Source organism: Poeciliopsis prolifica, unplaced genomic scaffold, assembly GCF_027474105.1.
Source record: "Poeciliopsis prolifica strain line A6 unplaced genomic scaffold, Auburn_PproV2 SCAFFOLD010, whole genome shotgun sequence".
Taxonomy (NCBI): Eukaryota; Metazoa; Chordata; class Actinopteri; order Cyprinodontiformes; family Poeciliidae; genus Poeciliopsis; species Poeciliopsis prolifica.
In genome coordinates, this window is record NW_026562385.1 from 826,285 (window position 1) to 850,700 (window position 24,416).

The 24,416-nt window shown below is 37.7% G+C and overlaps 4 protein-coding genes across 6 annotated transcripts; 1 reads left to right on the forward strand and 3 right to left on the reverse strand.

The window, feature by feature from the left end:
* Window positions 1–46: 46 nt before the first annotated feature.
* Window positions 47–3,935, forward strand: trim35-13 (tripartite motif containing 35-13). 2 transcript variants are annotated; one of them, XM_055035715.1, is made up of 6 exons: window positions 47–429; window positions 2,548–2,643; window positions 2,712–2,942; window positions 3,013–3,035; window positions 3,118–3,236; window positions 3,316–3,935. In XM_055035715.1, the coding sequence occupies exons 1-6, from the start codon at window positions 91–93 to the stop codon at window positions 3,852–3,854; spliced, it is 1,347 nt and encodes a 448-aa protein (XP_054891690.1). In that variant the 5' UTR covers window positions 47–90; the 3' UTR covers window positions 3,855–3,935. The 2 variants fall into 2 exon arrangements, with proteins under 2 accessions (XP_054891690.1, XP_054891689.1); XM_055035714.1 differs by lacking the exon at window positions 47–429 and adding an exon at window positions 445–1,786.
* Window positions 3,936–3,944: 9 nt separating this feature from the next.
* slc27a1a (solute carrier family 27 member 1a) lies at window positions 3,945–13,371 on the reverse strand. 2 transcript variants are annotated; one of them, XM_055035712.1, is made up of 13 exons: window positions 12,691–13,371; window positions 12,203–12,370; window positions 11,722–12,116; window positions 8,365–8,532; window positions 6,774–6,843; window positions 6,563–6,654; window positions 6,364–6,473; window positions 6,061–6,270; window positions 5,850–5,976; window positions 5,611–5,748; window positions 5,310–5,474; window positions 5,083–5,229; window positions 3,945–4,984 (listed from the first exon to the last, which is right to left on the reverse strand). In XM_055035712.1, the coding sequence occupies exons 2-13, from the start codon at window positions 12,367–12,369 to the stop codon at window positions 4,827–4,829; spliced, it is 1,947 nt and encodes a 648-aa protein (XP_054891687.1). In that variant the 5' UTR covers window position 12,370; window positions 12,691–13,371; the 3' UTR covers window positions 3,945–4,826. The 2 variants fall into 2 exon arrangements, with proteins under 2 accessions (XP_054891687.1, XP_054891688.1); XM_055035713.1 differs by having other exon boundaries at window positions 4,869–4,984; window positions 5,083–5,155.
* Window positions 13,372–13,495: 124 nt separating this feature from the next.
* On the reverse strand, window positions 13,496–15,492 carry ptger1c (prostaglandin E receptor 1c (subtype EP1)). Its single transcript, XM_055035716.1, has 3 exons — window positions 15,396–15,492; window positions 13,858–14,706; window positions 13,496–13,727 (listed from the first exon to the last, which is right to left on the reverse strand). Exons 2-3 carry the CDS (start codon window positions 14,692–14,694, stop codon window positions 13,503–13,505), a joined length of 1,062 nt encoding a protein of 353 aa, XP_054891691.1. The 5' UTR covers window positions 14,695–14,706; window positions 15,396–15,492; the 3' UTR covers window positions 13,496–13,502.
* Window positions 15,493–15,911: 419 nt separating this feature from the next.
* On the reverse strand, window positions 15,912–23,739 carry LOC129363882 (adhesion G protein-coupled receptor E1). Its single transcript, XM_055036210.1, is given in 20 exon segments — window positions 15,912–17,344; window positions 17,703–17,792; window positions 17,886–18,054; window positions 18,262–18,353; window positions 18,445–18,505; window positions 18,638–18,855; window positions 18,999–19,161; window positions 19,163–19,191; window positions 19,287–19,451; window positions 19,539–19,729; window positions 19,808–19,930; window positions 20,095–20,248; window positions 20,383–20,487; window positions 20,592–20,638; window positions 20,754–20,876; window positions 21,002–21,148; window positions 21,271–21,423; window positions 21,515–21,655; window positions 21,897–21,977; window positions 23,286–23,739. Coding segments are annotated over 20 exon segments (2,325 nt in total). The 5' UTR covers window positions 23,317–23,739; the 3' UTR covers window positions 15,912–17,302.
* Window positions 23,740–24,416: the final 677 nt, after the last annotated feature.

The window sequence follows — 24,416 nt, forward strand, 5'->3', positions numbered from 1 at the left end:
GACTAAATTGAACACTGAAGTACAAGCTAAAAAGAAAATAGATCTTCCTGCTTTATTAGAGATCCATGACTGCTGCAGCAACCTTCACAGATGGAGGCTGACACGGCTTGTCAGGTTGTGGATGAGTCTTGCTGTGCGGTGTGTGGAGAAACCTTCCTGGCTCCTGTGGTTCTGAGCTGCATTGGCTGTGGTGGTAGTTTTTGTCATTTTTGTTTGGAACAGTTTTGGACACAGCTTTGTGTAAAAGAATGTCCCCTCTGCTTTAAAGATAGTCTTGGACTTCCACATAAATCATGCAAGACACACGGAGAGAGGATGCTACTATTCTGTGTTGCTGATTTGGAGCCGGTCTGCTGTGTTTGCAGCAGATCTGGCCAGCATATGAACCATACAGTGTTTCCTATAAGGGAGGCCTTCAACAACCACAAGGTAGGTGAATATTTTTTTTCTATAAAGTGTTACGTTTAGATTTACACATAATTGAATTGTCTCAGTCCTTACCTTTGTAATTTGTTGGATTCCCAAATGTATTAATTTAAAATCAGGTCTTTAAAACACACTTTTTTTCAATTTGCCCCACGTCAGGCATCTCAGACTGAATTGTTTGGGTTAAACCATCATGTTTAACCCATGAATAAGAAAACATCTTAACAGTGTTTTCTTATGGCAGGAGAGTGTTCCCTGGGCGTTCACACCATCGGCACAACCTATTTTTGTGCAGCATTCCAGTAAGCTAATTTGGCCAACCAAATACTGGGTTACAAGGCACAGAAGGTCAGGTTCCTGTTAAATGCTTTTGAGATTAACAAATTAAATTTTAGGATGACTATGTTGCTGTGTCTTTTACCTTTTAATTAATAAAGTTTTTCACAGATTAAACTTTTGACAGTTTAAATCAATACCCCATCCACAACTAAGTAAGAATATCCCAAATTGAAATGGCCAGGAATAAAATCTTCCAGATACAGCTTCTCTTTGCTATTTATATCCTCCTCCATACTCTGGATTTGATTGTTTTGCTTCTTTCATTACAACACTGGTTCACTTAACAACCTTCTAAATAACCAAAGGGTCAACGTAGCATGAGTCCAATTCAAGAACTACAGTGTGTGCAAATATTCCAGCACCATATATATATATTTATTTCTGTGGTGCTCCACTTCATAAGATTTGCAGTTATCAGTTAGTACAATTATTTAAACGTAAAGAGAAGTGTTTTTACTTTAGGGAGGTGTTTATTTGAGAAAGGGCAGTGCTCCGTGTAGCATTTCACTGGACATGTATTTGAGATCTGAAGTATTAACAGTTATTTCTGAGGTTAAGATGAGGTAGCTTGATGTGGGAGGGGCACTGGAGCCTGCGTTACAAAGTGCTGGGGGAAAGAATGGCCACCAGACATGCTCGTTCTGAAGATGACCTTTCCTGTCCAATTTGTGGACATATTCTGCGTAAGCCGGTGGTCCTCACCTGCAGACACAGATTTTGTAAGGCCTGTCTGCAAGACAGCTGGGACACACAAGACCGTAAGGACTCGCACTGCTGCCCTCTGTGCTGGCGTCGCTCTTCAATGGATCAAATTGTGGTAAACACTGTGCTAGAGAGGGCCTGTGAGTCCTTCAAAGACGACAGAAGTAGGAATGACCCAAAAACTTGTAAAGAGCACGGGGAAAACCTCACACTCTTCTGCTTGGAGGATCTGGAACCAATCTGTGGTCTTTGTGGCAAAGCAGCTGCACACAGGGGGCACAGACTCTATCCCATTGCAGAAGGCGCCCATGACTGTAAGGTAGGCATATTAATGTCACAAGGCTGGTCAAAGCATTGCTTCACAAGAGCAGACAGCAGCACATCCTTCACATAACATGTTGTGTCTAAGTATAACCTATTAACCAGTTTTATGCCAGTTATTGCAGCTAAGATAAATGAGAAAATTTTTCTTAGTATTTGAATATTAAATGGAGCCAAGGCATATCATAGGAAAAGACACAGGTGTTAAGCACAAGGTATCAATGAATACACACGTTGAAATATCTTAGTTTTAATTTTATTTAGTGAAGACTAGATTGCTGGGACAATGTGTTGCACATAATTCATTTTCCAACTTTTCTTTTAGAAAAGTATAATAAAGTATATTGCTATTCTAATAATAGAATTATATATTTGGTATCCTGTTGCTATTCAGGTCCAGAAGGATCTGAAACTTGACTCCCACCAGGTTTAAGTGACACTACATTCATTCATATCCTGTCCTTGCCTTTTTCCCTGAAGGCAACTAAACGTCCAACTCACTAAATATGTTTTTTTTTCTAATCCAAAAAATAAAACATCTTTAGACTGTGTGACCTAAGTTTTGCTGACGAGAACCGTTCAATGGATCTTCCACAGTTCTTTGTCTTTGATGCTACTGTATTGTTAAGCTTTCCATTTAGATGGAATGGTGCTAGGGAAAGGTATGTGGCAGCTGAAAGCTGCACACTGTGTTGACAGCTTGGCCACCTGCCAGACTGACCTTGTAAAAGAGTTGATGCCCTGTCACTGACATTTCAGGAGGAGCTGAAGAGCGCACTTCTGCCCTTGAAAGAGAAGCTACAGCTGTACAAGAATGCGACAGTAGCATGCGAGGAAATGGCTGAACACGTGAAGGTATGGTCAGCTTCAGGGATGCTTTCAGAAGATGTTCGAAATAACCATTTGAGCATGTCCCCTTGCAGAACCAAGCGAAACACACTGAAGCACAGATCAAAGAGGAATTCGAGGCTCTTCACAAGTTTCTTAAGGAGCAGGAGGCCGCTAGACTTTTGGATTTAAAGGCTGAGGAGGATCAGAAGAATCTCATGATCAATGAAAAGATTGAGGAGATGAGCAATGAAGTTGCATCGCTCTCAAACATTATCAGAACAGCAGAACAGGAAATGAAAAGTCAAGATATCCCATTTCTGAAGGTCAGACATGAATGTGCATTCTTGTGCATGTCGATCAGAAACTTAAATATATATCGTATTTTTTTCACAGAATTACAAGGAGACAATCAAAAGGTAAGTTTTTAAAAGTATGCATTTTTAAAAATAACTTCACAATAATAACTCCCAAATGTTTACTTTTGCAATCTCTTTTCAGAACCTGGAAAAAGTCTCCTGGTCCACACATGTTGTCTGGAGCCCTAATTGATGTGGCGAAGCACTTGGGCTCTCTAAAATATAAAGTGTGGGAGAAAATGAAAAAAATTGTCAAATATAGTAAGTTCAATGCAGATTTTTGCATGAAATTCAACAGGCTTTCAGGCATTACATCAGTAACTCTACTTTTTCATTCAAGCTCCAGTGATTCTGGATCCCAATACCGCAGCAAACTGTTTCATCCTCTCTGAGGATCTCACAGTTGTGCAGAATTCAAGTCAGATCTTCAAGCTTCCAGACAACCCAGAACGCTTCGATATTAGTGCAGAGATGCTTGCTGCTGAGGGCTACTTCACTGGACGCCACAGCTGGGACGTGGAGGTGAACGACAACACCTACTGGGTTTTAGGAATAGCCAGCGAGTCGATCAATAGGAAGGGCAAACACGTGCTGACACCTGCAGAGGGATTCTGGACTATAAGATATCGGAACGGAGAGCACAAAGCCTGCACCGCGCCCTGGGAGCCACTCAACATGTCTAAGAAGCCAGACGTGATAAGAATGGTTTTGGACATGGACAGAGGAAAGGTGACATTTTATGACCCAAAGGAGAGACAACCCCTCTACACTTTCACAAATATCATCACACCAAAAGCCTTTCCTTATTTTTGTACCGCTTGTAAAGAGCATCCACTGAAAATTCTACCGGAAAGGATAACTTTGTCAACAGAGCGTTAACAGAGCTGAAAGAAATGTAAAGATTCTCTTTTCTTTTTTCAAATATGGTTATAAAATAAATTCTTAATAGATTAAATTGAATGAAGCAAACACTTTGAAATAGTTTATTAGCATTACAGCAAAACAAAGAATTTTGAGTTGCACCTCACAAACCTCAGCACTTATGTAATGTTACCCAGATTTGTTACATAAAACAGTCAAAATGTGAGGCTTAGCTTCTCTGCTGACAGTTTATTTAAAATCCTTTTCGTTAAAAGCATAAAATGTGAAATAGATCTAAAGTTTAATAAAAGGCACATTCTATAATAAAAGGTCTGTGTTGTTCGGTGGTTCAACAGTTTTGTTCAGAGGTATACATCTGACAAGCAGGTTGAATAATTCATTGCATTTAAAAAAAATCATGATAGTGTTATGGTTATATTAAGATTAGTATGGTTTTGAACTTGTAGGCATTCATAATGCCTGTTAAAATCAGGTTTTCAACCTCATTAAAACAAGCCTGAGTAACATAGGTAAACCTACACAGTAAACCTAGCAGCATTTAGCATTTCCTAGATGGGCAAATACCCAATAACAAAGTTTCACTTAATACTACAAGTTATATTCTAACACCATTAATGTAATGTATCGCCCTTCAAATTAGCTGAGAAAGAAATCTATTCTATGTACGACGCTCTTCAAAGGCGATTTGAAATGTTCATTTTGTGATCAAAAAGGATCTGTTAAAGAACAAATACCCCCACATTATTTCATAGTGTGTTACTTATACAGTGTTTAAACTCATGTGTAACAGTACTCGATGTAAATAGTTCTCTTAACTCAGTTTCCAGAAAAATGAACAGCCAAAACTGTGTTGCACCAAAACTGAATGATCCAGACATTGCTGCATGCATTCCTCAATGCATTTCCCACTGGGACCTGATTAACCTATCTGACTGAGGAACTTGGACAGCACTGCTATGGCCACACACGTCATAGAGACATTCTTCCCCCCACTATGGAGTTGTAAAGCTCCTCGTCCACTGGAACATAACGGGCAGCTCGACCGTTCAAAAAGTAGATCTGGTCAGTTGTCAGCCTTGGGTCAAATCCCTCCTTCTGGAGTCTGGTCTTTTGGATTTTAAATGTACCTATAAATGCATGTTTGGATATATAATATTTCATTAACAAGGAATTATCAGTGATATAATTTTTTTTTTTACGGAGAGAAAATGCTGGGTTACTTTACCTGTGGTGTCTACCTGTGGGGAGACTCGCAAGAACACTGGGCGGGCATAAGTAGGAAGTGATCGTTGAATCTTCTGCAAGAAACTATCGCAGTCAAACTTCCCTGTAGCATCTGCGATGGCAGCCATGCCTGCTTTACCTTCCACACCTAACACAAAACTGACAGCAATAAGACTAATGGGGAAAGACCAGGAAGCGGTTGCAATACGAAAGAATACTTCAGTTCACCTGGCACTGCTACGCCGTACACAGCCACATCGGTTTGATCCAGAACATTGCTGAGTATGCCCTCCACCTCAGTGGTGGAAACATTTTCTCCTCGCCAGCGGAAGGTGTCCCCACTCCGGTCACGGAAATACATGTAACCCAGTTCATCCATCATCAGTACGTCTCCTGGAGTAAGTGAAAAGCTAATTAGCTGCAACTAAAATCACGACATAAAACAGTCGTGACGAGCTTAACTGGTCACATCACACTGTGTACTGACAAAAACAAGAAGTTTTGTTTTTAGACGACATAAAGTGCTAACCAGATAAATATGCAGAATCATTTTTCCTGAAGACATTTTGAACAATCTTCTTCTTTGTAGCATCCTGGTTGGCATAGCCGTCAAAGCGCCGTAATGGGTCCTCCTGGTTTATACGACCTACCAGAAGCCCCGGTTCCCCTGTAAAGCATGGAGGATTTTTAATTGTGTACAGTCAGTACAGAACAAAAGACTCAAACTGTATTAGACACACTTGTGATAACATTAAAGCATTTTATTACCAGGGCTGCAAGGGACACAGAGACCACGGCTGTCCCGAATAAGCTCCATGGTTTCCTCATTAACCTTCACCAGTTGGATGGGGTACACGTTGGGCAGAATGCGACTGTTAAATCCACAGGCTCCCACCTGGCAGAACATACTCAGCTAAAGTATCCAACCCATATCCAATTCAAATTTTATGTGGAAAGAGACAACATAGTGAGTGCCAACCTTGCCATCCATGTTGGCAATGCTGCAGTTGCACTCAGTTGCTCCATAAAACTCCCCGATCTGATTCACCCCAAATCGCTCTTTGAAGGCTTCCCACACACTGGGGCGCAGTCCATTCCCCACTGCCAAGCGAACTCTGTGGCCCTTCTCCGATGGCCGTACTGGCTGTGACAGGAGGTACCGGCAGATTTCCCCAATATACTGTACCACCTGTGAAGCGAAATCATAGAAAGTTCTCTTACTTAAGTTAATTGCCCATTAAAATGTTGTACGTTTGAATATTGATCAAACCGTAGCTCTTACAGTGCAGTTGTACTTAATGCAATCTTCCCAGAAGCGACTGGCTGAGAATTTCCTTTTCACTACCACAGTGAGACCATGGATAAGACACTGACCAACACCGATGATGTTACCTGACACCGACAGAAAGTCTTTAAGCAACAAAATTCAACAATTGATCTGAATGTGGATTAATTGAATACAGAAGGTAAGCAGCACTTACCTGCAGAGTGATACAGGGGCAGGCAGTCATAGATGACATCATCAGGACGCATGCGAAAGGCAAAGTAACTAAAGGCAGCTATTCTGTAGTAGCTGTGATAGAAAAATAAATACAGACAAAATGGATTTTCAGATGTTCTCATTCACAGTACAGGAACAGTAAAAAAAACACACACAAAAAAAACACAAACTCTTAGGTCATTAAAACATACCGACTGTGGACCACAATGGCAGCTTTGGGAAGTCCTGTGGTTCCAGAGGTGTAAATATAAAACAGGCGGTCTGGAGAAAATAATGCGACATTGTAAGATATTATTTCAAAGTTACAAACCAATTTATGACATTTATTTCTATTTTAAACGACAATATAATTTCTTTAACATCTGAGGGAAATTACATATAGGCATTTGACTGTAAAGCAAACACAAAAGAAAGATTTTTCAAACATGAGCTTATCAATGTCCAAGTTAGTGAACATTATTTCTTTGCATTTGTTTTTTTTCTTTTGGTCTCCTCTTGCTTTTCTATCCAATTTAATCCATAGTAAAGACTAAAAAAGACAACAAAATACACTTGCATGCTGGTATTCTAAGAGATTTTTTACGCTTTTAAATTTAATATCAAAGAAGAGAGTGAAAATTAGATACAGTATCCACTTTTTGTTTACAAAAACAGTTGAAAACTGCATACACAAAACCTGAACTGAAACAATGTTGAAATGTCAACAGGCAGAAGTATGATAATTAAGTTGTTTCATTGACTTTTAATAAATGCTGGAAACTCAGACCTAAAATAAGAAAGAACAAGCCAGCAAAAAACAAGTGAACAAAATAGATTTGATCAGGTAAAAATATAATTGGTCCATTAGCAGTTACATTTTCAGAGCTCAAACAAATAAGGCATGACCCAAAGGAGATCTACACATCTTATTTTACTCTCGATCTGCATGCAGTGCAGAAAGTCCTTTCTATATATGGTTAAAAGGCTGCTTAGGACAACCTCTCACCTCCTAATGTATAGTGTTGTATGTTTTTTTTTTTATTATCTTTTTTTAATTTTATTTTCAGAAAAAAAGCTATTGTATTACATTGAAAAAAATTCTTCAATTGCATGTTTTTATTTAAAAGTGGACTCAACATTTAACTTCAGGTTTTTTTTTCCACATAGACGCTTCAGTCATACAGGAGGAGTTCACATGGCTGAAAGAAGAAACCTGCAGACATTCTATGCTTATGTAATCAGACATAATATACGTGCAGATGCATCTACAGTTAAAACCAGGGGGAAACACATTCTAAAAGCATTCTAAAAGAGTATTAGGGGTCTCCATCTAGGTATACAAACTCCAGATGCCTGTTGGTGTCAAAACAAAAAGTGTTTGTACTTTTGTTTTATCATTTTAGATGAAATGATAAAATGATTTTATCATAAAAAAGTACAAACAGAAAGTTTGTACTTTGTAAAGTTTGTACAGACATGTGCAGTAGTTATATAGTTCAGGAAGCACACAGCTTTTGTATCCCAGAGATTAATGTATTCTGGTGTAAAATGAGGGCATTGACCCGAGATCAAAAGCAAAAGATGCTGGTTAAAGCTGGCAAGAGATTTTGCACAATGCCAATGTTTTCACATGTCCATACAACAGTGTTACCAACATGACCCCACTGGAAAAGATCTAATTGATTAACCAAAGAGTATTTTGATTCTTTCACCAAGAAAGTTTACTGAGAAAAATTTTTACTCTAGAGAAATTGGTAATGTTGGCCATTAAAACAGAAATGACTTGGGTTGATCTCTACTAACCATTCATGCCTTTTGGGGGAACACAAGGAGAAGGAGGGTGTCTTGGTGCAGTGGCTAAAACTGGGTCCAGAGGTTGAGCTTTCAGAGCTGACAGATGTTCTGCGCTGAGGTCCCCTGTACAAAAGCGCACCATGGACTGGCTGATGGATGAATTGATCTCCAACATGGCTGATCATAAAGGAAAAGATGCGAGAAGGCAACAGAATCAACAGAAGACATCTCAACTGTATGAGAACATGCAGGAAATCTAATGCTATATGAATCATATTTGATACACATTTCAGAGATCTCTGTAACAAAGTTAATTCACTCCTTGAAAAAAAAACCCTGCTCTTTTGAATGATATATTGTACTTGTCTTCTGAACTCTAGTGGAGGATTCAAGAATTACAGATGCCCTGTGCACGTTTTATTTAAGAGTCCAAGATGGCTGCCGAACCTTTTTGGAAATAGTTTCCATATAACAAATATATGAGAGGTGTTTGACATTTTATAGTTCATCAGCTTGTTCAGTTTTAGATAATATATATTGTCCAACTGTTGACACAATAATAACACATTCATTAATGTATAACTCTGAACAGGGAAGCAAAACTAGTGCTAACCAGGAAGAAACATGTTATTGCAAGCTTCAGTGTAATTGAACCTCTTCCCTCTGCAGGATACGGGAAAACAGGCCCACATTTAAGGCAACTCACAGCTGTGCCTCTTGGAATGAAAAAATGATGACATTGGCCACAAACCAAAGCCCCAGGCCGTATGAGACATAGGGTAGGTGAACGACCAGAACCAGTTCTTTAACAAGTCTGGTCAGTCACCCACCAATCCCTGATCTCTCACCTCCACCCGCAGAGACATCTGTCTGTTTATATGCTCAGAACTTCATACTTTTCAGTTTCTAGACACCATACACCCTCCTCATTTCAAAGGACTCCATCCCACAGCCGCTCTCTCCATCCCACAGCCGCTCTCTCCACCTCAAACTTGTTTCTACACTTCAGGCGACAAACAAGCTGCAAAAGATCAAGGCTGCAGGTCTGGGTAGCACTGACTCTAGAGATGCTGTGCAGATGAACCGTATGGCATCATGGGATCTATGTTCAACCTGAGCCTGAGGATGGGGAAAGTGTGTGGTACCAGTGCAAAAGACATCTGAATCTATTGACATTGAATCAGACGAAGACCCTCGAGAGGATTACGCATTATAAGATATGACCAAGTAAATCAAACAAACAAACACTGCCATGTTGTCAGGACTGTTCAGTTACAAGATTAATATATTCTGGAAAATAAAAAATAAAAAAATTCTTACAAACGCTTTTGGTGATTTTATGTTTTTTTTTTTCAGGCTTACATAAGTTGGAATAATAATATAATAAACACATTACCATAGAAACCCATCATAAATTATACAAATAATGTGTGAAATCCAGGTAGGTCAAGCTAGGAACTGTAGGGTTAATTTTTAGTTCAAGTCTGAAACTGCTCCAAAACTGATTTCAATGGTTGTTTTTCTACAGCTAAATTAAAACAAAGATAGAAATTTTGCAGAGCAAACAAAAGGCATGCAATCTAACTTAAGAATGCATAAATGGAATTCTCAAGGCAATGTTAACACGCACGGCAGGTTCAGACAAGTCATCTTCATACTTGTACATTCTAACTGTATACAAAAGAATCACCTGACAGGTTTTAAAACTGTATAAAATTAAATCTGTAACCACCCAGTGTATATGTACCAACTGTCATTGAGCCTGTGTGTTCTCCTTTTGATACAATTTGGAAAATACACATTTAAATGATCACTTGACATCCTCCCACCTATAGCTTTTCATTTACCCTTTGGCTGCAGTTTTGAGAACTTGATATGATTATGTGAAATATACATAAACATTATTTGATATGCATTTATTATAAACAATGTACTCATGACTCATTGTTGAGGGTTAAGAACAATGTTTGCATTATATGAAAGGGAGTATTTTTTTTACATGCATTCCAAAAATTACTAATTTCATCCATGAGCATATGCTTTAATGGTCTACAAAAATTCTATCTTTAATCAAACCCCAAAATAGGTCTTAATCACAGCATTAAACTACAATCTTACTGGTAAGTAATTAAATGGGTAAACTCTGGTTTTATTTCAATGATTTTTTATCTGATTTACTACATAATTTCAACCTGTAGCCAATATCACCCTTAGGCTGATTATGATGATTATTGCAACTGGAGCTGCAAAAAAGGGACAATACATATAAATATTTATATTTTCTGTACTGAACAATAATTATTACAATTTAGCTCAAGTTAACAGTCCAGTTTCTACAACAGAATCTCTTTTATACAAGCTGAAAGAACCAATTAAAATAAACATTAACAACTAATCTTCACTTTCAAATGTTGATATTTAAACACCATTCACATAAAAGACAATTCATTTTCTCTAAGTGTAGAGAAAGGTGTTGTCTCTCCCAGAGTTGTAAGAATGAAATTACATAATTTTGCTCCCCAAACCCCAATTTGGTCATTCTTTCAGCCTGTTTACATTTTGGGCAAAACTGTTTTCTTGTGTCGAGTCAGAGAAACATAAAGTGGCTCTGGAAGAGACTCATGAAGACTTTGAGGGAGTCCATTACACAAGTTGTGAAGTAAACAATGTTATTACTGACAAAAACTTTGTTCTTGCCGAATTTTAACAAAATAACTAATTTCTCTGTTCGTGCAGAGTATGTATTGACCTTGAATATTGTAAAACACCAGGAAGTAAACAAGTAAAAATACCAGCAACTTATTGATATAACCTGTGCACAGCTGTTTATGTGTATACATTTGAATACAAGAAAAAAATTATGTCCTTTAAGTTTAGGTTTAAAACTTTTCTCTCTTCATATAATGCCTCTGCACACACTGTCCAACAGGCAACAAGCATAGTTTGTCTTAATGAATTTTAAAATCAACCGTTGTCATTATTAATATCTCTTTTTTTTCATAAATAGAAATATAATTGTTTTATTGACCTGCGAAAATGACAGATAATTTACCTAAATTTTGTTTTAACATATGAAAAACACAAAAGGCAATAATATCAAAGAATACTTTTGAAAAATAGTTCATCCATTTTGGTGTGTTTTGGGAGTCCCAGCTTTTAACAAGTTTTTAACTTGCTCTTTAAAATGACACTGATAACATTTAAGCTTTTGTTTTATAGCTATTTGAAAGAAAATGAATTATTTAGGCATAGTACTCTTGAAAACTGTTATTTTCACACCTACTTCAAGAAATGTGCTATTCCAAGATTAATGAAATTCTTCAGAGTAATACAGATTATACAGATGGTGAGATTAATCATACTTACCATCAGCCAGCTCGGCTCCGAACACTATGGCCCGTGACCCTGATACCCCAATGCAGTGCAGAAGAGGATCACAGCGGAGGCTGAAGTTAATAAGAGCAGCTTCTACCCCAATTTTTGCCAAGCCAAGCCACAACGCCACATGTAATGGCCTGCTTTCCAAGAAGAGGGCCACCACATCCCCAGAAACCCATCCTTGACCTCTTGCCCAATGAGCTACAGCGTTAGAGATCTCATCCAGCTGGGTGAAGGTCCATGTTTCCCCTGTGGCTTCATAGATCAGTGCCGGTTTATTTGGGTGTTGTTTCACGGTCTGAGCAAAGATGGAAAGAATATTGCTTCCACTGCGCATGTGGTGCCACAACGCCAGCTTCACCCTCAGCAGCACGTAGAGGCCACTGATTCAAATGAGAGAAGAAGAAGAGGGAATATTTGAGTGCACTTCCAGAAACATCACAAATTAATTTGGATGCACCTGACTTACTTGATGTCTCTCTTTGCAGTACGTGCTGCAATGTAGAAGTATTTCCAGCTTTTGGTGCCCAGATACACTCCTAGGCCTGCTGCCAGACTCCAGGACCAGGACACCCCAACCAGACGCAGCAGTCCCAAAGAACCCAGAGAGGCTGACACACTCGCTGCATTGTGCATTCTTGTCACGGAGAGAAAGAAAAAAAAAAGAAACAAAGAAAGATGGGATTTACACAATACGTGGCTTAAACTGATGGCTTCCTCTTAAAGGGCTGAAGTACTGCAGCGCAGGCTGGTACAGATAAATACACCCAGAAAACCTTGTTTTACTCATTATTAAACAAAAATAGCTAACTAAACGTTATGGCTTGTTTTGGATTAACACAATAGTGACAACAACAGAAGTATCCAAGTTGTACTTAAGTGGCAACAGACACATGGAGCCACGCCAGACACAAAAAACACTCAATGGAAACAACTTCAAATTTGTCCACCACTTACCTATGAGTCAAATATTCTGCCGCGACGTCACCTTTCACCCAGTAACTCGGCTCACTTTGTTGCTCTGACGGAAGCTTTCAGACTTTGTCCTGCCGCCGTTAAGAGCGACAGTTCACAACGCTGTGTTGCGGTGGAAATCGGGACTTTTGAAGTGTTTGTAGCGCTTTATCGTTGTTAGCGCGGCAGCTGTCAATTACTGAGGAGTTTGCTAAGTTCAGGCTACAGCTCAAAATAAAGGGTAAGAGATTATAGCGGGCTGGCATCTGCGAATAAGCTATAAATAATAATAATAATAATAAACCCTGAGATAATAAAGACCCAAGAGAAAAGTATAAGATGTGGAGTGAATCAGGCTATTTTCTGTACTCCATATTGGAGAGAGCTGCTGCCATTTAAGCACCGCCCACTAGGGGGTGTGATTTTTGTCAGCAGCTCACCGATTGTCTAAACCCGGAGCCTGTCAAACATTTCTCTATTCTGATTGGACAAAATCTGCCCCGACCACCAGATTTGCAGGAGGCTGCGACTGAATGTAGGACAAATCATGAGAACACCGGTCCAGACTACTAACTAAAATGTTGTGAAATGTCGCTTGGGTTGTCTCTCATCACTTATTCACTCCACGCTGCGCAGGCCCTTGGCATGCAAACTATGAAGTGTTAAGCTATGCTGAAAAATAACAATAACGTTGATATATTAACTTGCAGAAAAGAAAGAAAAAAAAAAAACAAACGAAAATCTGAATCAGGGTGAAAAGCAAAGCAAATGACTTAAGATGCCAGGCCAAAATGAAAGAGGTCAGGGGATGAGGGTCATTGAAGATTAATTGTATTTCGGCGACTCTCTAACAGGGAGTTGCTGGATGTTGGTAGGCCTTGATAGTAGCGATCACAGCAAAGTCTTGTCAGCATTTTCCTTCGAAGTAAGATATAAACCCAGGGGTCTAAAATCTGATTCCAGGCAGCCATGCGCAAGCCAATTAAAACAAACAGATCTGGTTCAGTATGCATCTTAAACTGCTTCATGAAAATGTGGATCTATAAGACAGAAGAAACATAAAGACAGAAAGATTTAAGCAATTTTCTACTTGACTCTGTCCTAACAACTGAAATGTGTGTAACTCTTTACTGCAAATATCTCAGGAGTAAAAGAAAGAGATATACACACCAGAAAGGGGCCCCAGCAGACACAAGACACCACAGTGACTGCTGCGAGTTGCACCATCATTTCCACATCCAGAGTGCAAAACAAGGAGGTGGACGATACTGTTGATGCACGACGACCACTGCTACCTGAAGGTGTCGTATTTCCATTTCTTGATTTTATTCTTGCATGCAGCAGTGCCAGTCCACTGACAATATTGCAGAACAGGGAAAAAAACAGAGCAAAGAGACCCAGAGAAGAGAAAACCAAAACTAGGGTTGTGTCAGCAGACCCATGAATTGGCAAGAAGCACCATGTTTTGGGAGATTGGAGAATGTATCTTCCTGCTGAGAAAAAAGGTGACAGAGCCAGCACTAGTGCAAAACTTGACAAAAATAGCACCACCGACTTTGCATGAGCAGCTGTAACCACAGAAACATGAAAAAATGGCTGCGTGATTGCCACACAGCGTTCCACCGCCATTGCAAAACCAAAAAACAAAGAACACAAACCGAAAAACACCATACTTGCTCCAAAGACATTACAGAAGGGCTCTCCAGTCTGTAAGACCCCCTGGTTCAAATGCACATGCAGTGCGAATGCACCCAAAATCACATGACCCAACAGGTCAGCCACAAGTAAAGCCACTGTTAGTAGCAGAAATGATTTTTTTGATTGCCGGCTGAATTGGGCACGGGACCGAACCAGTATTCCCAGAGCAGTGAGGTTAGAGATGGCACCAAATAGCATGGTGAATAAAGACATCCCCAAACCATAAGTTTTAGGGATAGAAGTGGAAGTGGTGTTGGTAGCGGACACATTAGGAAAAGATACATGTATTGGTACACTTGGTGTCGTCATCGTCAGTGTGATCTACAGAAAAATACAAAAGTAATTGGAATTGTTATAAAAATAATAAAAAAAAACCTCACCTAGATGTTAACAGTAATATAACTAAGGATTTTGTTCCTCAAGGATTCTAGTTTGCCTTAAATTACTTAAAAACATCCCATTGGCTGACTATTATGATTTTTTTTATAATTTCACATTTGTCAACTGTTGCCTAAATAAAGGCATTTTAGTATGTAACTAAGCTTTAAATGAAATGGAAGTCAAGGACAGTTATAGACACAATTTGCTCACTGATATAAAAATATTCTTTAGAAATTGCTTACATAAACAGTGGATATTAAATACATCTTTCCTAAATCAATGTTATAATTTTTAATGCAGTACTAAATAATCCATAAGTTATTATAGATACAGTTTTGAAGCAAAAATACAGAATGCTCTGTTATAGCATATGGGAATCTTTTAAAATCTGAAATGTTTACACATCAACTTAACCAAGAATTTTGAATTTCTGCCCAGTTTCTGGTGTCATATATTCATAGTGGTGGGGCAGCTTTCCCTGCGTTACCTTTAGAGACATGCAGAAACCTGTTATTTCCTTGTACTTTTGCTTCATAACTGTCTTTACTGCTATCTATGAAAACAGGAATGTTATTTATAAATATGTTATTTACAAGTAAGAAAAGGAATAAAATATGAACAAAACTTACCCAGAGATAGCAACGGATGAATGCTGGGTTGTTTATGGTGGAGACAGATGAATATGTCTCTTATCAACAACGTTGCCTTGTTTGCTAAGTGAGTTATCACTACTTCCCTCTCATTTTCTCTTGTCTCCTCCCTTTTCTCTCCAACAGCTTCTCTTTTGCCTGTTCCTACTCTCTCTCTCTCTCTGGAGAGAGCTGTTTATCACATCCTTCTAGATCTGCATTTTCCATCCTCCTTATCTGCTAAAAGCATTCCTTCCATCTATCGATCTCTTCTGATGATCTTGTGGAGCAGAGTGGATCTCAACTCGCTCTCAGTTATTTTCTGATTGATTAACTGCTTGCTAAATGGTTCAACACTCGTAGTAAGAAGCAGATATTGCTTACATTCTTTTGCTCTGTTACAATAAGATTTTTTTTTCATTCCTGAAAGTATGTAGTATACATGTCATCAATAAAACTTCATATAATACAATGATACAATGCAGCCCGATCATTGTCTTTGTAAAATAATAAGATCAATAGAAACCAGATTCAGCTCTGACCTTTAATACAATGCAGTAATTCTGTGTGATTTAATTGCTCGTTTGTCTAAACCTTTGTGTTTTTCTAGGAACCATCATGTCTCTGATCTTTCACAAACAGGAAGGAATAAGAGAAAGTCTCCCATTTCCTGTATACTTTTCAACCCACATCAAGAAATGCCTGCGAAATCATCAGCATTGTTATATATATATATGATTACATTTATTTTTGCAAATAATGACATTTAAAATACATGTTTTAAGAATTCTCACAAAGAAAGCAATGTAAACAAGAAATAAACAGCATCAGTTTAAAATATGTGATGTGCGCTAAAACCATGTGTTACAGCGGTGCTACCATTTCAGAGGACCATAATAATTGAACTTATCTGAGATCAGTTTCAAGACAAATAGCATATGAACTCACTGAATAAACAACTCTTTTTGATGTATCCAGGTGCAATACAAGCAGCAGCCTTGGAGCTATACACTAATACAGGCTAAATTTCCCAGTGACTTACATACAGGCAAAAATTCAAATAATAAATCTGTGTTTGTGTTTTGGATTTCCTTTGTTTTTCTTGAGCTCAACAATTTAAAAGAAGAGCTTGCAACATAAGTATATTTTGGATTGTTCTTGCTGATTGAATTAAGTACCTGAATGAAACAAATTACATCAGTAGACGTGCCTGATTAAATTCTACAAACGTGTAATTTTGAGCAAAAGAACATAATCTTTCATATAAAAATACTGTTTTTATATGTACATTTCCTAAATAAAATACATAATTTATCAAGTTACAAAAATACTGTTAAAAAAGTATTGTCATGAAATTAAAGCATATTATGGACAAAACAAGCTTTGCTCAAAGCTTTAATATCCATATTTTAACTGGACTTTAATTCAAAGCTATTAATAGCAATAATAATAACTTTATTTATAAAGTCATTCAAAGTGCTGAACAATCACAAAGAGTTAAAAAAAACAATACAATACCAAGAAAAGCAGCAAAAACAATAAGTATAAAATGAAATTACATGTGACCAAATGAAAAAGTGAACAAGTGATTTTTTTTAAATTTAGCTTTAAAAACCTACCGAGGAACATGTCTGATAAATGTCCAATGATATCGCTCATTAAATCTGTCTCGTCACTGTTAAGAAGCAGGAAATTATTTTGAGAACCAATACCTGATTAGGAATAAATGGGGCTGTACTTTGGACAAATCTGCACCGTTTCCAAATGAGAAAGGCACATTGTCAGCATAACATTGAATTGTTAGGCTAAATCAGCGCAGAAGAGCTTCAGGAGGCAGAAAACAAAATGTCTCAGAGAGCTAATTTTTAAAAATGGACATTCTGAATTCTCCCAGAGATATCGCTCAGTTAATTGTGAGACTCTCCTGTGTCCTGAGTACTTCTGGATGCCTGAAGATGAAAATGCAAACAAGTGTAACATAATACATTTACAAGGAAAGCTTTGCTGTCTCAGAAACAACAACAACAAACACTAAGCTTCATTTCACATCTTATTTTAAACCAAAATGAACAATTCTGGGCTTAAAGCAACAGAAAATTATAATTATAAATTCTGTATTTGATTTAATTTAAAGAAGTGAGAATAAAGAGTAAAAAAAAAATTTTAATACACTGTATGTAAATATTTGTATTTGTTTTAACTGTGTGTTGAACAAATTTAAAAGACATTGTTCAACTTCAGTCTCAGTGCATTCATGAGCAGTAACTACATTCCGTCTATTGAATAAAATTTTAAATCTCCGCTTACAGTAGCTTTGCTTGAGAAGTTGAACTCAGAGTATGTTCTCTTCCGAGGAGCACGTAGTTGAGAAAGAATGTTTTCATACTCATCCCTCACCTAAAATCAGAAAACAGATTGAGCTTTGATCCCTGATGCGGTAGAAAACTTGAAGCGTGATGTTTGTTTACTTTAGCAAAGGGCATGACTCACCTGTTTGGAAAATAGACAGTGCATGACAAAGAGCATGACACCTTGAAGGCTGCCAAAAATGGTGAACAGATAGGACATTGCTATTGTGTTCTTCTCAAACTGGAAACACCCAAAGATCCACATGATGCCGAGTATACAGAGCTGAGCCACTGCAGTAACGGTGAATGCCCTGCAGGAGGCAACAATTGCACATAGGTAAAAATGAGGAACTTAAATTTTTTTTCGACAAAGAGAATGTTGCACTCACTTTTTTCAATTTTACGAGTAAGGAAGTTAAACAGGTTCTTGTTCAGAAGAAAATGTGTCTTTCATGCGTCATAGTAGTTTTCAGCTTTTTGATAGTTTCAGGTGGACATGTGCAACAGTGATAACTTACTTGATTTTATGCAAGCTGTCCAGGTCAGGGTTTAAACTTGAAAACTTCTGTGCCAACTTCCACACAGTGACAAGGAAGAACAAAACATTTACCTGGATGATGAGAGAAAAAAAAGTGGAAATAGAGTTGGTTCCGATGTCATTTTTAAAGTGAACTGTTAATAAATTTTTGGTAAAAACTTACAGTAATAATGACACAGACAGGGCCATAGAAACTCCAAATCAAGTTCAAGTTTAGCCAGCAACTGGAAGGTAAGTAGACATTTTATTGAACAGACTGAAAACAGGTTAACATTTTCTGAATTTGAAAATGTTTACAAAATGAGACAAAAATAAATATGAGATTCATATTAGTTGATGAAATATTAAAAGCTCACTATTTCTTAGTCCCGTATCCGTCTCGATTGACCAATGCAGAAATAGTAACAATTGCAGCAGGAACTCCGTAGCCCCCTGCCATCATGTAGCTGGTTTTAAAGTTGGTGTTGAAGACCAGGACCACCATCCTGAAGAGCTGGATTCCCTCCAGACACATCCAGCAGAATGCAGCCAGGTAGAAGAAGTGCAGCATCCCTGCAACTACTGCACATCCAACCTAATGGGAGTTGAAATGAAGCATGACTTCAAGACAAGTTCAAGATATAGGAAGGAGCTGATTGCAGGGTAATATGTTCTAACAGAACAGGCAAACATTTTCAAAACACTTTTATCAAGACAACAAGCTGTTAGAGCATTAACCTTGTTCTGTGTCTGAGAGATGCCTGCGAGAAAGACAAGAGTTGCAATAAAGAGGCTGATGCAGAGGTGCAGGTGGATGGTTGTTCTGGTGCTTTTGATAGACCGGATCATTGAGAAGGTCAGGATGCAGAAGAACAGGCAAATTAATGAAAGGGATAGGCCTCCTGGAGATCAGCTGCAACTCAAAATGACTCTATATGGAGACAGAATTATTTAAGCATTTAAAGACTCAAGTTAAAAATAAGAAACTTCATATTTTGAATCACTATGTAGTTAAGAAAGCAGAACCTCTATGTCATAGAGAGCCATGAGCACAGCAAAACTGCTCAGGTGGTTACAGGAACACACAGTGTATTTTGGGTTGGACTCCGCTACGCTGCAGCCGCGATCGGACCAGGCACCTCCATCCTTAGAGGAATCCCAGAACACACAGGTGTGGGAGGTTTGATTTGACTGTGAAACAGAAAAACACATTATTTTCACATTTATCATAAAAAAGTGAATGTCATGTAAGAAAGAAACAAGTAGGCCTTCTCTTACCTGATCAAGGTGATGTAAAGTTATGTTGACTGGTTCGTTCAGGTGATTTGTGTCTGCATTGCTAACACTGACAGTCACCACTTTGGAGTTTATCTTAAATTTCTGGCTCTCATTATTTTTCACCCCACTAAAGAAACCTTCTGCAGATTCCTCCAGGTTTGAATAGCTCAGCAACGAAGCCGTTGTAAATCCTTCAATGACAGACAACACAGGTCTAATATTTGAAATGAATGTGTTTTCAAATGTGTTATTTATAGACATGTTGTTACCCGGATAAGATGAAGGGTCTCCTGCAGCTTCTTCCATCTTGATATCCACTTTAGCCTGTTTAGTCGACAGAGTCTTTATTCCTTGAGGTATAGCCGACCCAATATGTAACAGCAGCTCCAGTTCTGGTGGAAAATTGGTACTGAATTAATTGCAGCATATAATAAAACTAAGAATTGTGTGAAATATGCACTTTAGAGAGGCAGATTGATGTAGCATAAAACAAAAGGGAAGGGGTGGTTATATTTTTATTTAGTTTGGAAAGCAGTCATATTAATTGCTGACTAACCTGTGTGACGGGTGGATTTTTTAGTTCTTGGTGTTTTAATCAAAGGTCCAATGAACCCTAGAGCTTGTTCCACTATGTCTAGAAATGTGGAGACTTTCTTGTTGTCTTTAAAAGATCCAGCAGTCAGTAGCTTGTCGATAATAGAGAGCAGGGTCTAGAGTCAAGGGAGGAGAGAGATTGAAAAAATAAACATGTTTTAAAGGTTAAACATAAAGCTGTATAGATAGCTGTACACCATCTGAAATGATGGGTTTCCTCTAAAAGGCTGCTTCTAAAAAACATTTGTACCGTTAGTAAGAATTCTCCATTGAGCTCCTTTGAATGTTCACTTCCTGAGAGCTTCAGACAATTTTCACTCAGTTGCTTCATATCATCTCGAACCGTGTCAAATTCCTAAAAAAATGCAAAAAAAAAAAAAATCACTTTCGAAAGGTAATTGATAACAGACATAAGAGGAAAATCACATAAAAAAAAAAAGATTTATGATGTGATTTCACCTCCATTCTTGAATTGTTCACATCCTTGAAAACATCACAGTGAAGCACTAAGACAATAAAACAATAGTTTACTGTCTGAAAATTATTTTGAAAGAGTTTGTTTTAGTATAAACCCTAAACCTGTTTGTATTGGTCTTTAAAAAAACTCAAATCTATTCTTACCAGTACAACGACCCGTTTTGTTGCCGTAGTTAGTAAACCCTGCAGAGCATGCACAGTAATGGCCACTGGAGTCATGGAGGCAGGACCCATGTCCACAAATTGTCTCATCAATCTTACATATGTCTGAAATGGAAACAAATCAAGGATGAAAAAAAATAATTTGAAAAGTTGGTTCAGCTGATACATGTTAAGATATATTAAAAGAATTTAAATGTGCAAATCTTGTCACATTATTCCATATTCATCACCTTCGCATTGCTGCCCCTGCCCAGAAAAGCTAGAGTTTCCAGATTTCAGTGCGTAGCCAGCGTTGCAGACACAGTGATAACTTCCTTGTGTATTTATACATGATGCATTCAGACCACAAACCTTTTCATCCTTACATTCATCTGTGTCTATATGAGCAGAGGGAAGAAATGTGAAAATACTTGGGAGAAATATGTAATTGATTGGAGGAATCATGTGAAGTGCAAAGAAAAGCAAACTAACACAACTGTGCAGGAAGTCACTGTGTTACCTCTGCATGTCACGTTGTCACGGCCATGAAATATTTTCACTCCAGTAGACGAGACAAATCCATTTTTACATCTGCAGGTGTAGTTGGAAGGTGTGTTTTGACAAGAGGCATTAGGTCCACAGATATCTTTGCTTTCCCAACATTCATTGATATCTTTTTTGAAACAAATAAGAATATAACAATTATAAGAATAAAAACAGAATGGAAATCTCATTGTTGTCATTTCTAGTTCAAGACTATTTACCTTTACAATTGGAGTCCATAACAGTAAAATTCACAGATTTTGACCTGTAACCCTCCTTGCACTGGCAGTAGTAGCTGCCATTTGTGTTGAAACAGTTTGCATTTTCTCCACAGAATTCAGGGATGCCACATTCGTTGTCATCTTTGTTGATGAAAGAGAAATGTGAAAAGTTATTACAGCATGAACTGATGTTTGACATAATACTGAAATTGATACTGATGTGAAGAAAGAACAAGAATGATAAAAACAACAATAATTTTAGTAAACAAAGAAAAAAATCCCAAAATGATGAGGCATGGTAAAGAACAAAGTAATTTTAAATAGGGACCTGCACATGTGTTGCATATATGTGTCTTTGAAGAAAGTTACATTTTTTACATACCAACACAACTTTGGTCAACCGTACTGAACCCCAAAGGGCAGGATGTTTGTGTTTGGACAATGACAAGAGGAAGGATCAAAGCTGAAAAACAAGAATAAAGTGTCAGTCATTACTGGAGCCTATCACACTTTGACTATTTCACCTATTACTACTGATAACGACAATTATTTAAAGATACAGGGTGTTTTAGAAAGGTTTCATGATTCAGTAAGTCAAAACATTAGAGCTAGAGATATGATGAATTTTGAGAAGGACACGCTGAAAAAACAAAATCTTTTGGTTTGATTTTCTCACTGGTTCTTGCCTCATTCTATAAGATATCTCAGGATAATTTTCACACAACTATCTGGAGCACTGCAGTTTGAAAACTGTACTTTACCTTGTGAATAATAATGCAGTCTACAATGTTCTGACTGCATTGTCAGTTCTTTGTAGTTTCCTGAATGACTATGTGGGTTTGATACAGAGTATTTAAAACAGGAAGGGAGAATGTTTATCCTGGTCAGTTCACAGGCTTTGCCAGTGATAATCCTTAAAATTAAATGTTAAATATATTTTAAATCAGTTTATTATTTATGATGATGTCTGGTTGCGTTATTAGTTCATTGTTCAGAACATATTTTCTGAAGGAGATTTCTCTCAATAGTGTTTCCAATCTAAGTGGATAGTTAATAAAAATAACTGCCTGGTTAATAATAAAATACAAATGTTAAAAGAAATTACAGTTTGTAATTAAGGAACTGTACTACATACAATTTGGCTTTCAGATTTGCATAGAGCAAATGACAACACTGCGCTCTACAACATAAAATGTTGGGATTTTTCCAGAGAAGATTAAATCTTAGATGACTGTTCAATAATCCTGGTTCTAATAAAAACATTTTGGGGTTTTTGAAAATTAGAATATGTCAGTGTTGCTTCCTGTTGCTACTGGCATAAAAATAGAGTTCTTCCACTGATGTCAGCTCACTGGCAGTTGTGGTTACTGTGGTAAGAAATAATATGGGTTCTGGCAGATGAGGTCATAGTGTTTAATTCACTTTTAGTCAAATGAACAACTTAAGGATTGTTCTGAAATGTCTTTTTGAGACTAAAACTGTTACGTAATTGTGCTACATCTAAAGTAAAGTTACCAATTTAAATTTATAGTTGACATTTTCCAGTGAGAGCTGAATAAATATAAAATAAGTATAATCAAGCTTATTTGAAGATTAGATCCTTATTACATGATTAATAAATTCATGTTTAATTAAGTAAGTAATCACAAAAGTTAGAGCACTGGTCTATCTGTAGTGTTTCTTTTGGCAAATGATAATAGAATATAATATTTTTTACACCCTTGAAACAGATAATCCATTCATGTCCAAATTAGTGCCACATGTGACTCACCCAGTATCAAAACAGTCCACGTGGCTCTCATGGTGAAGAGAAAAGCAATGTCCAGATGAGTGTTTAAAAAGTCACAATAGCTGGAGAATATTTCCACATTCAGGTCGTCTGATGCTCTCTTCTTTGCTCCAACTTAAATAATTTTCAAGCCTTATAAACTTGAAATTGAAAAAAATAGCTCTAACTGCATAAGTTACTGTCGATGAAAAAAGCAAAGTGGCTACTTTCCATGTCACTCCCACTTCTGTCAGATTATCAATGCCTCTTTGTATAAAACTGCATCTTTTCTTGGCTTCCCCGCTTGATCTTGCCTCTGCTTTCTCTCCTACTCTCAGACTGATCTCTCTCTTGTGGTGAGCTGCCAGGGAACGAGTAAAACTTTAAAACAGGATCTCTTTCTTTCTCACTCAATCTCTTTCTCTCTCTCTCTTCGCATCATGCCACCAACTCTGAGGTTTGTACAACTTTTCAGGAACTGATGTACGTGTTAGGGTGTGGAGGCAGAAACAGGATGTAGTTATGACAGCGTACTAACATTTGAATGCACGGCATAAAGACATCACCTAAAAGCGTTTTCACCGATAATTTCTCTCTCTTTTAACCAACTCTCATCGCTGGCTGCCGTGTTGGACTCTGATTGGGGGACACACAGGGTTAAAAAAGATTGAGACTTTCACACAGTTCATTGTTCTGTGGAGTCGCGCTGTCTGACTCACCCTCCCAAAGGCACATGGCCTCCTGACTATGATGATGACACATATATGGCTTCAGCCTAAGATTGCTTCTGATTCAGACAATGCTGGTGCAAATAAGCTACACACACTCACACAAAAAACAAAAAGCAAAAGATGCACTTTTAGTCAATTCTCCATTTCTTACAGAAAAAAAATGTATAACATGCCAATCACTCATCTAATCACAAGATGTTGCATGTCAGCTGCATGTTTTCATACCTCACTGTGGTTAATAAGGTTTTTTTTAAAAGCCTGAGCGATCTTTGCAAACTGATCTTGTGGATTAGCTGAAGTGAAAATGTTGATTTGATAAAGTTTGAAAAGAGAAGACAGCTGGTGTGATATATATGTTGTATTGCGAAAAGAACCCATTCAGTTGAACCCATACAAACTGAAG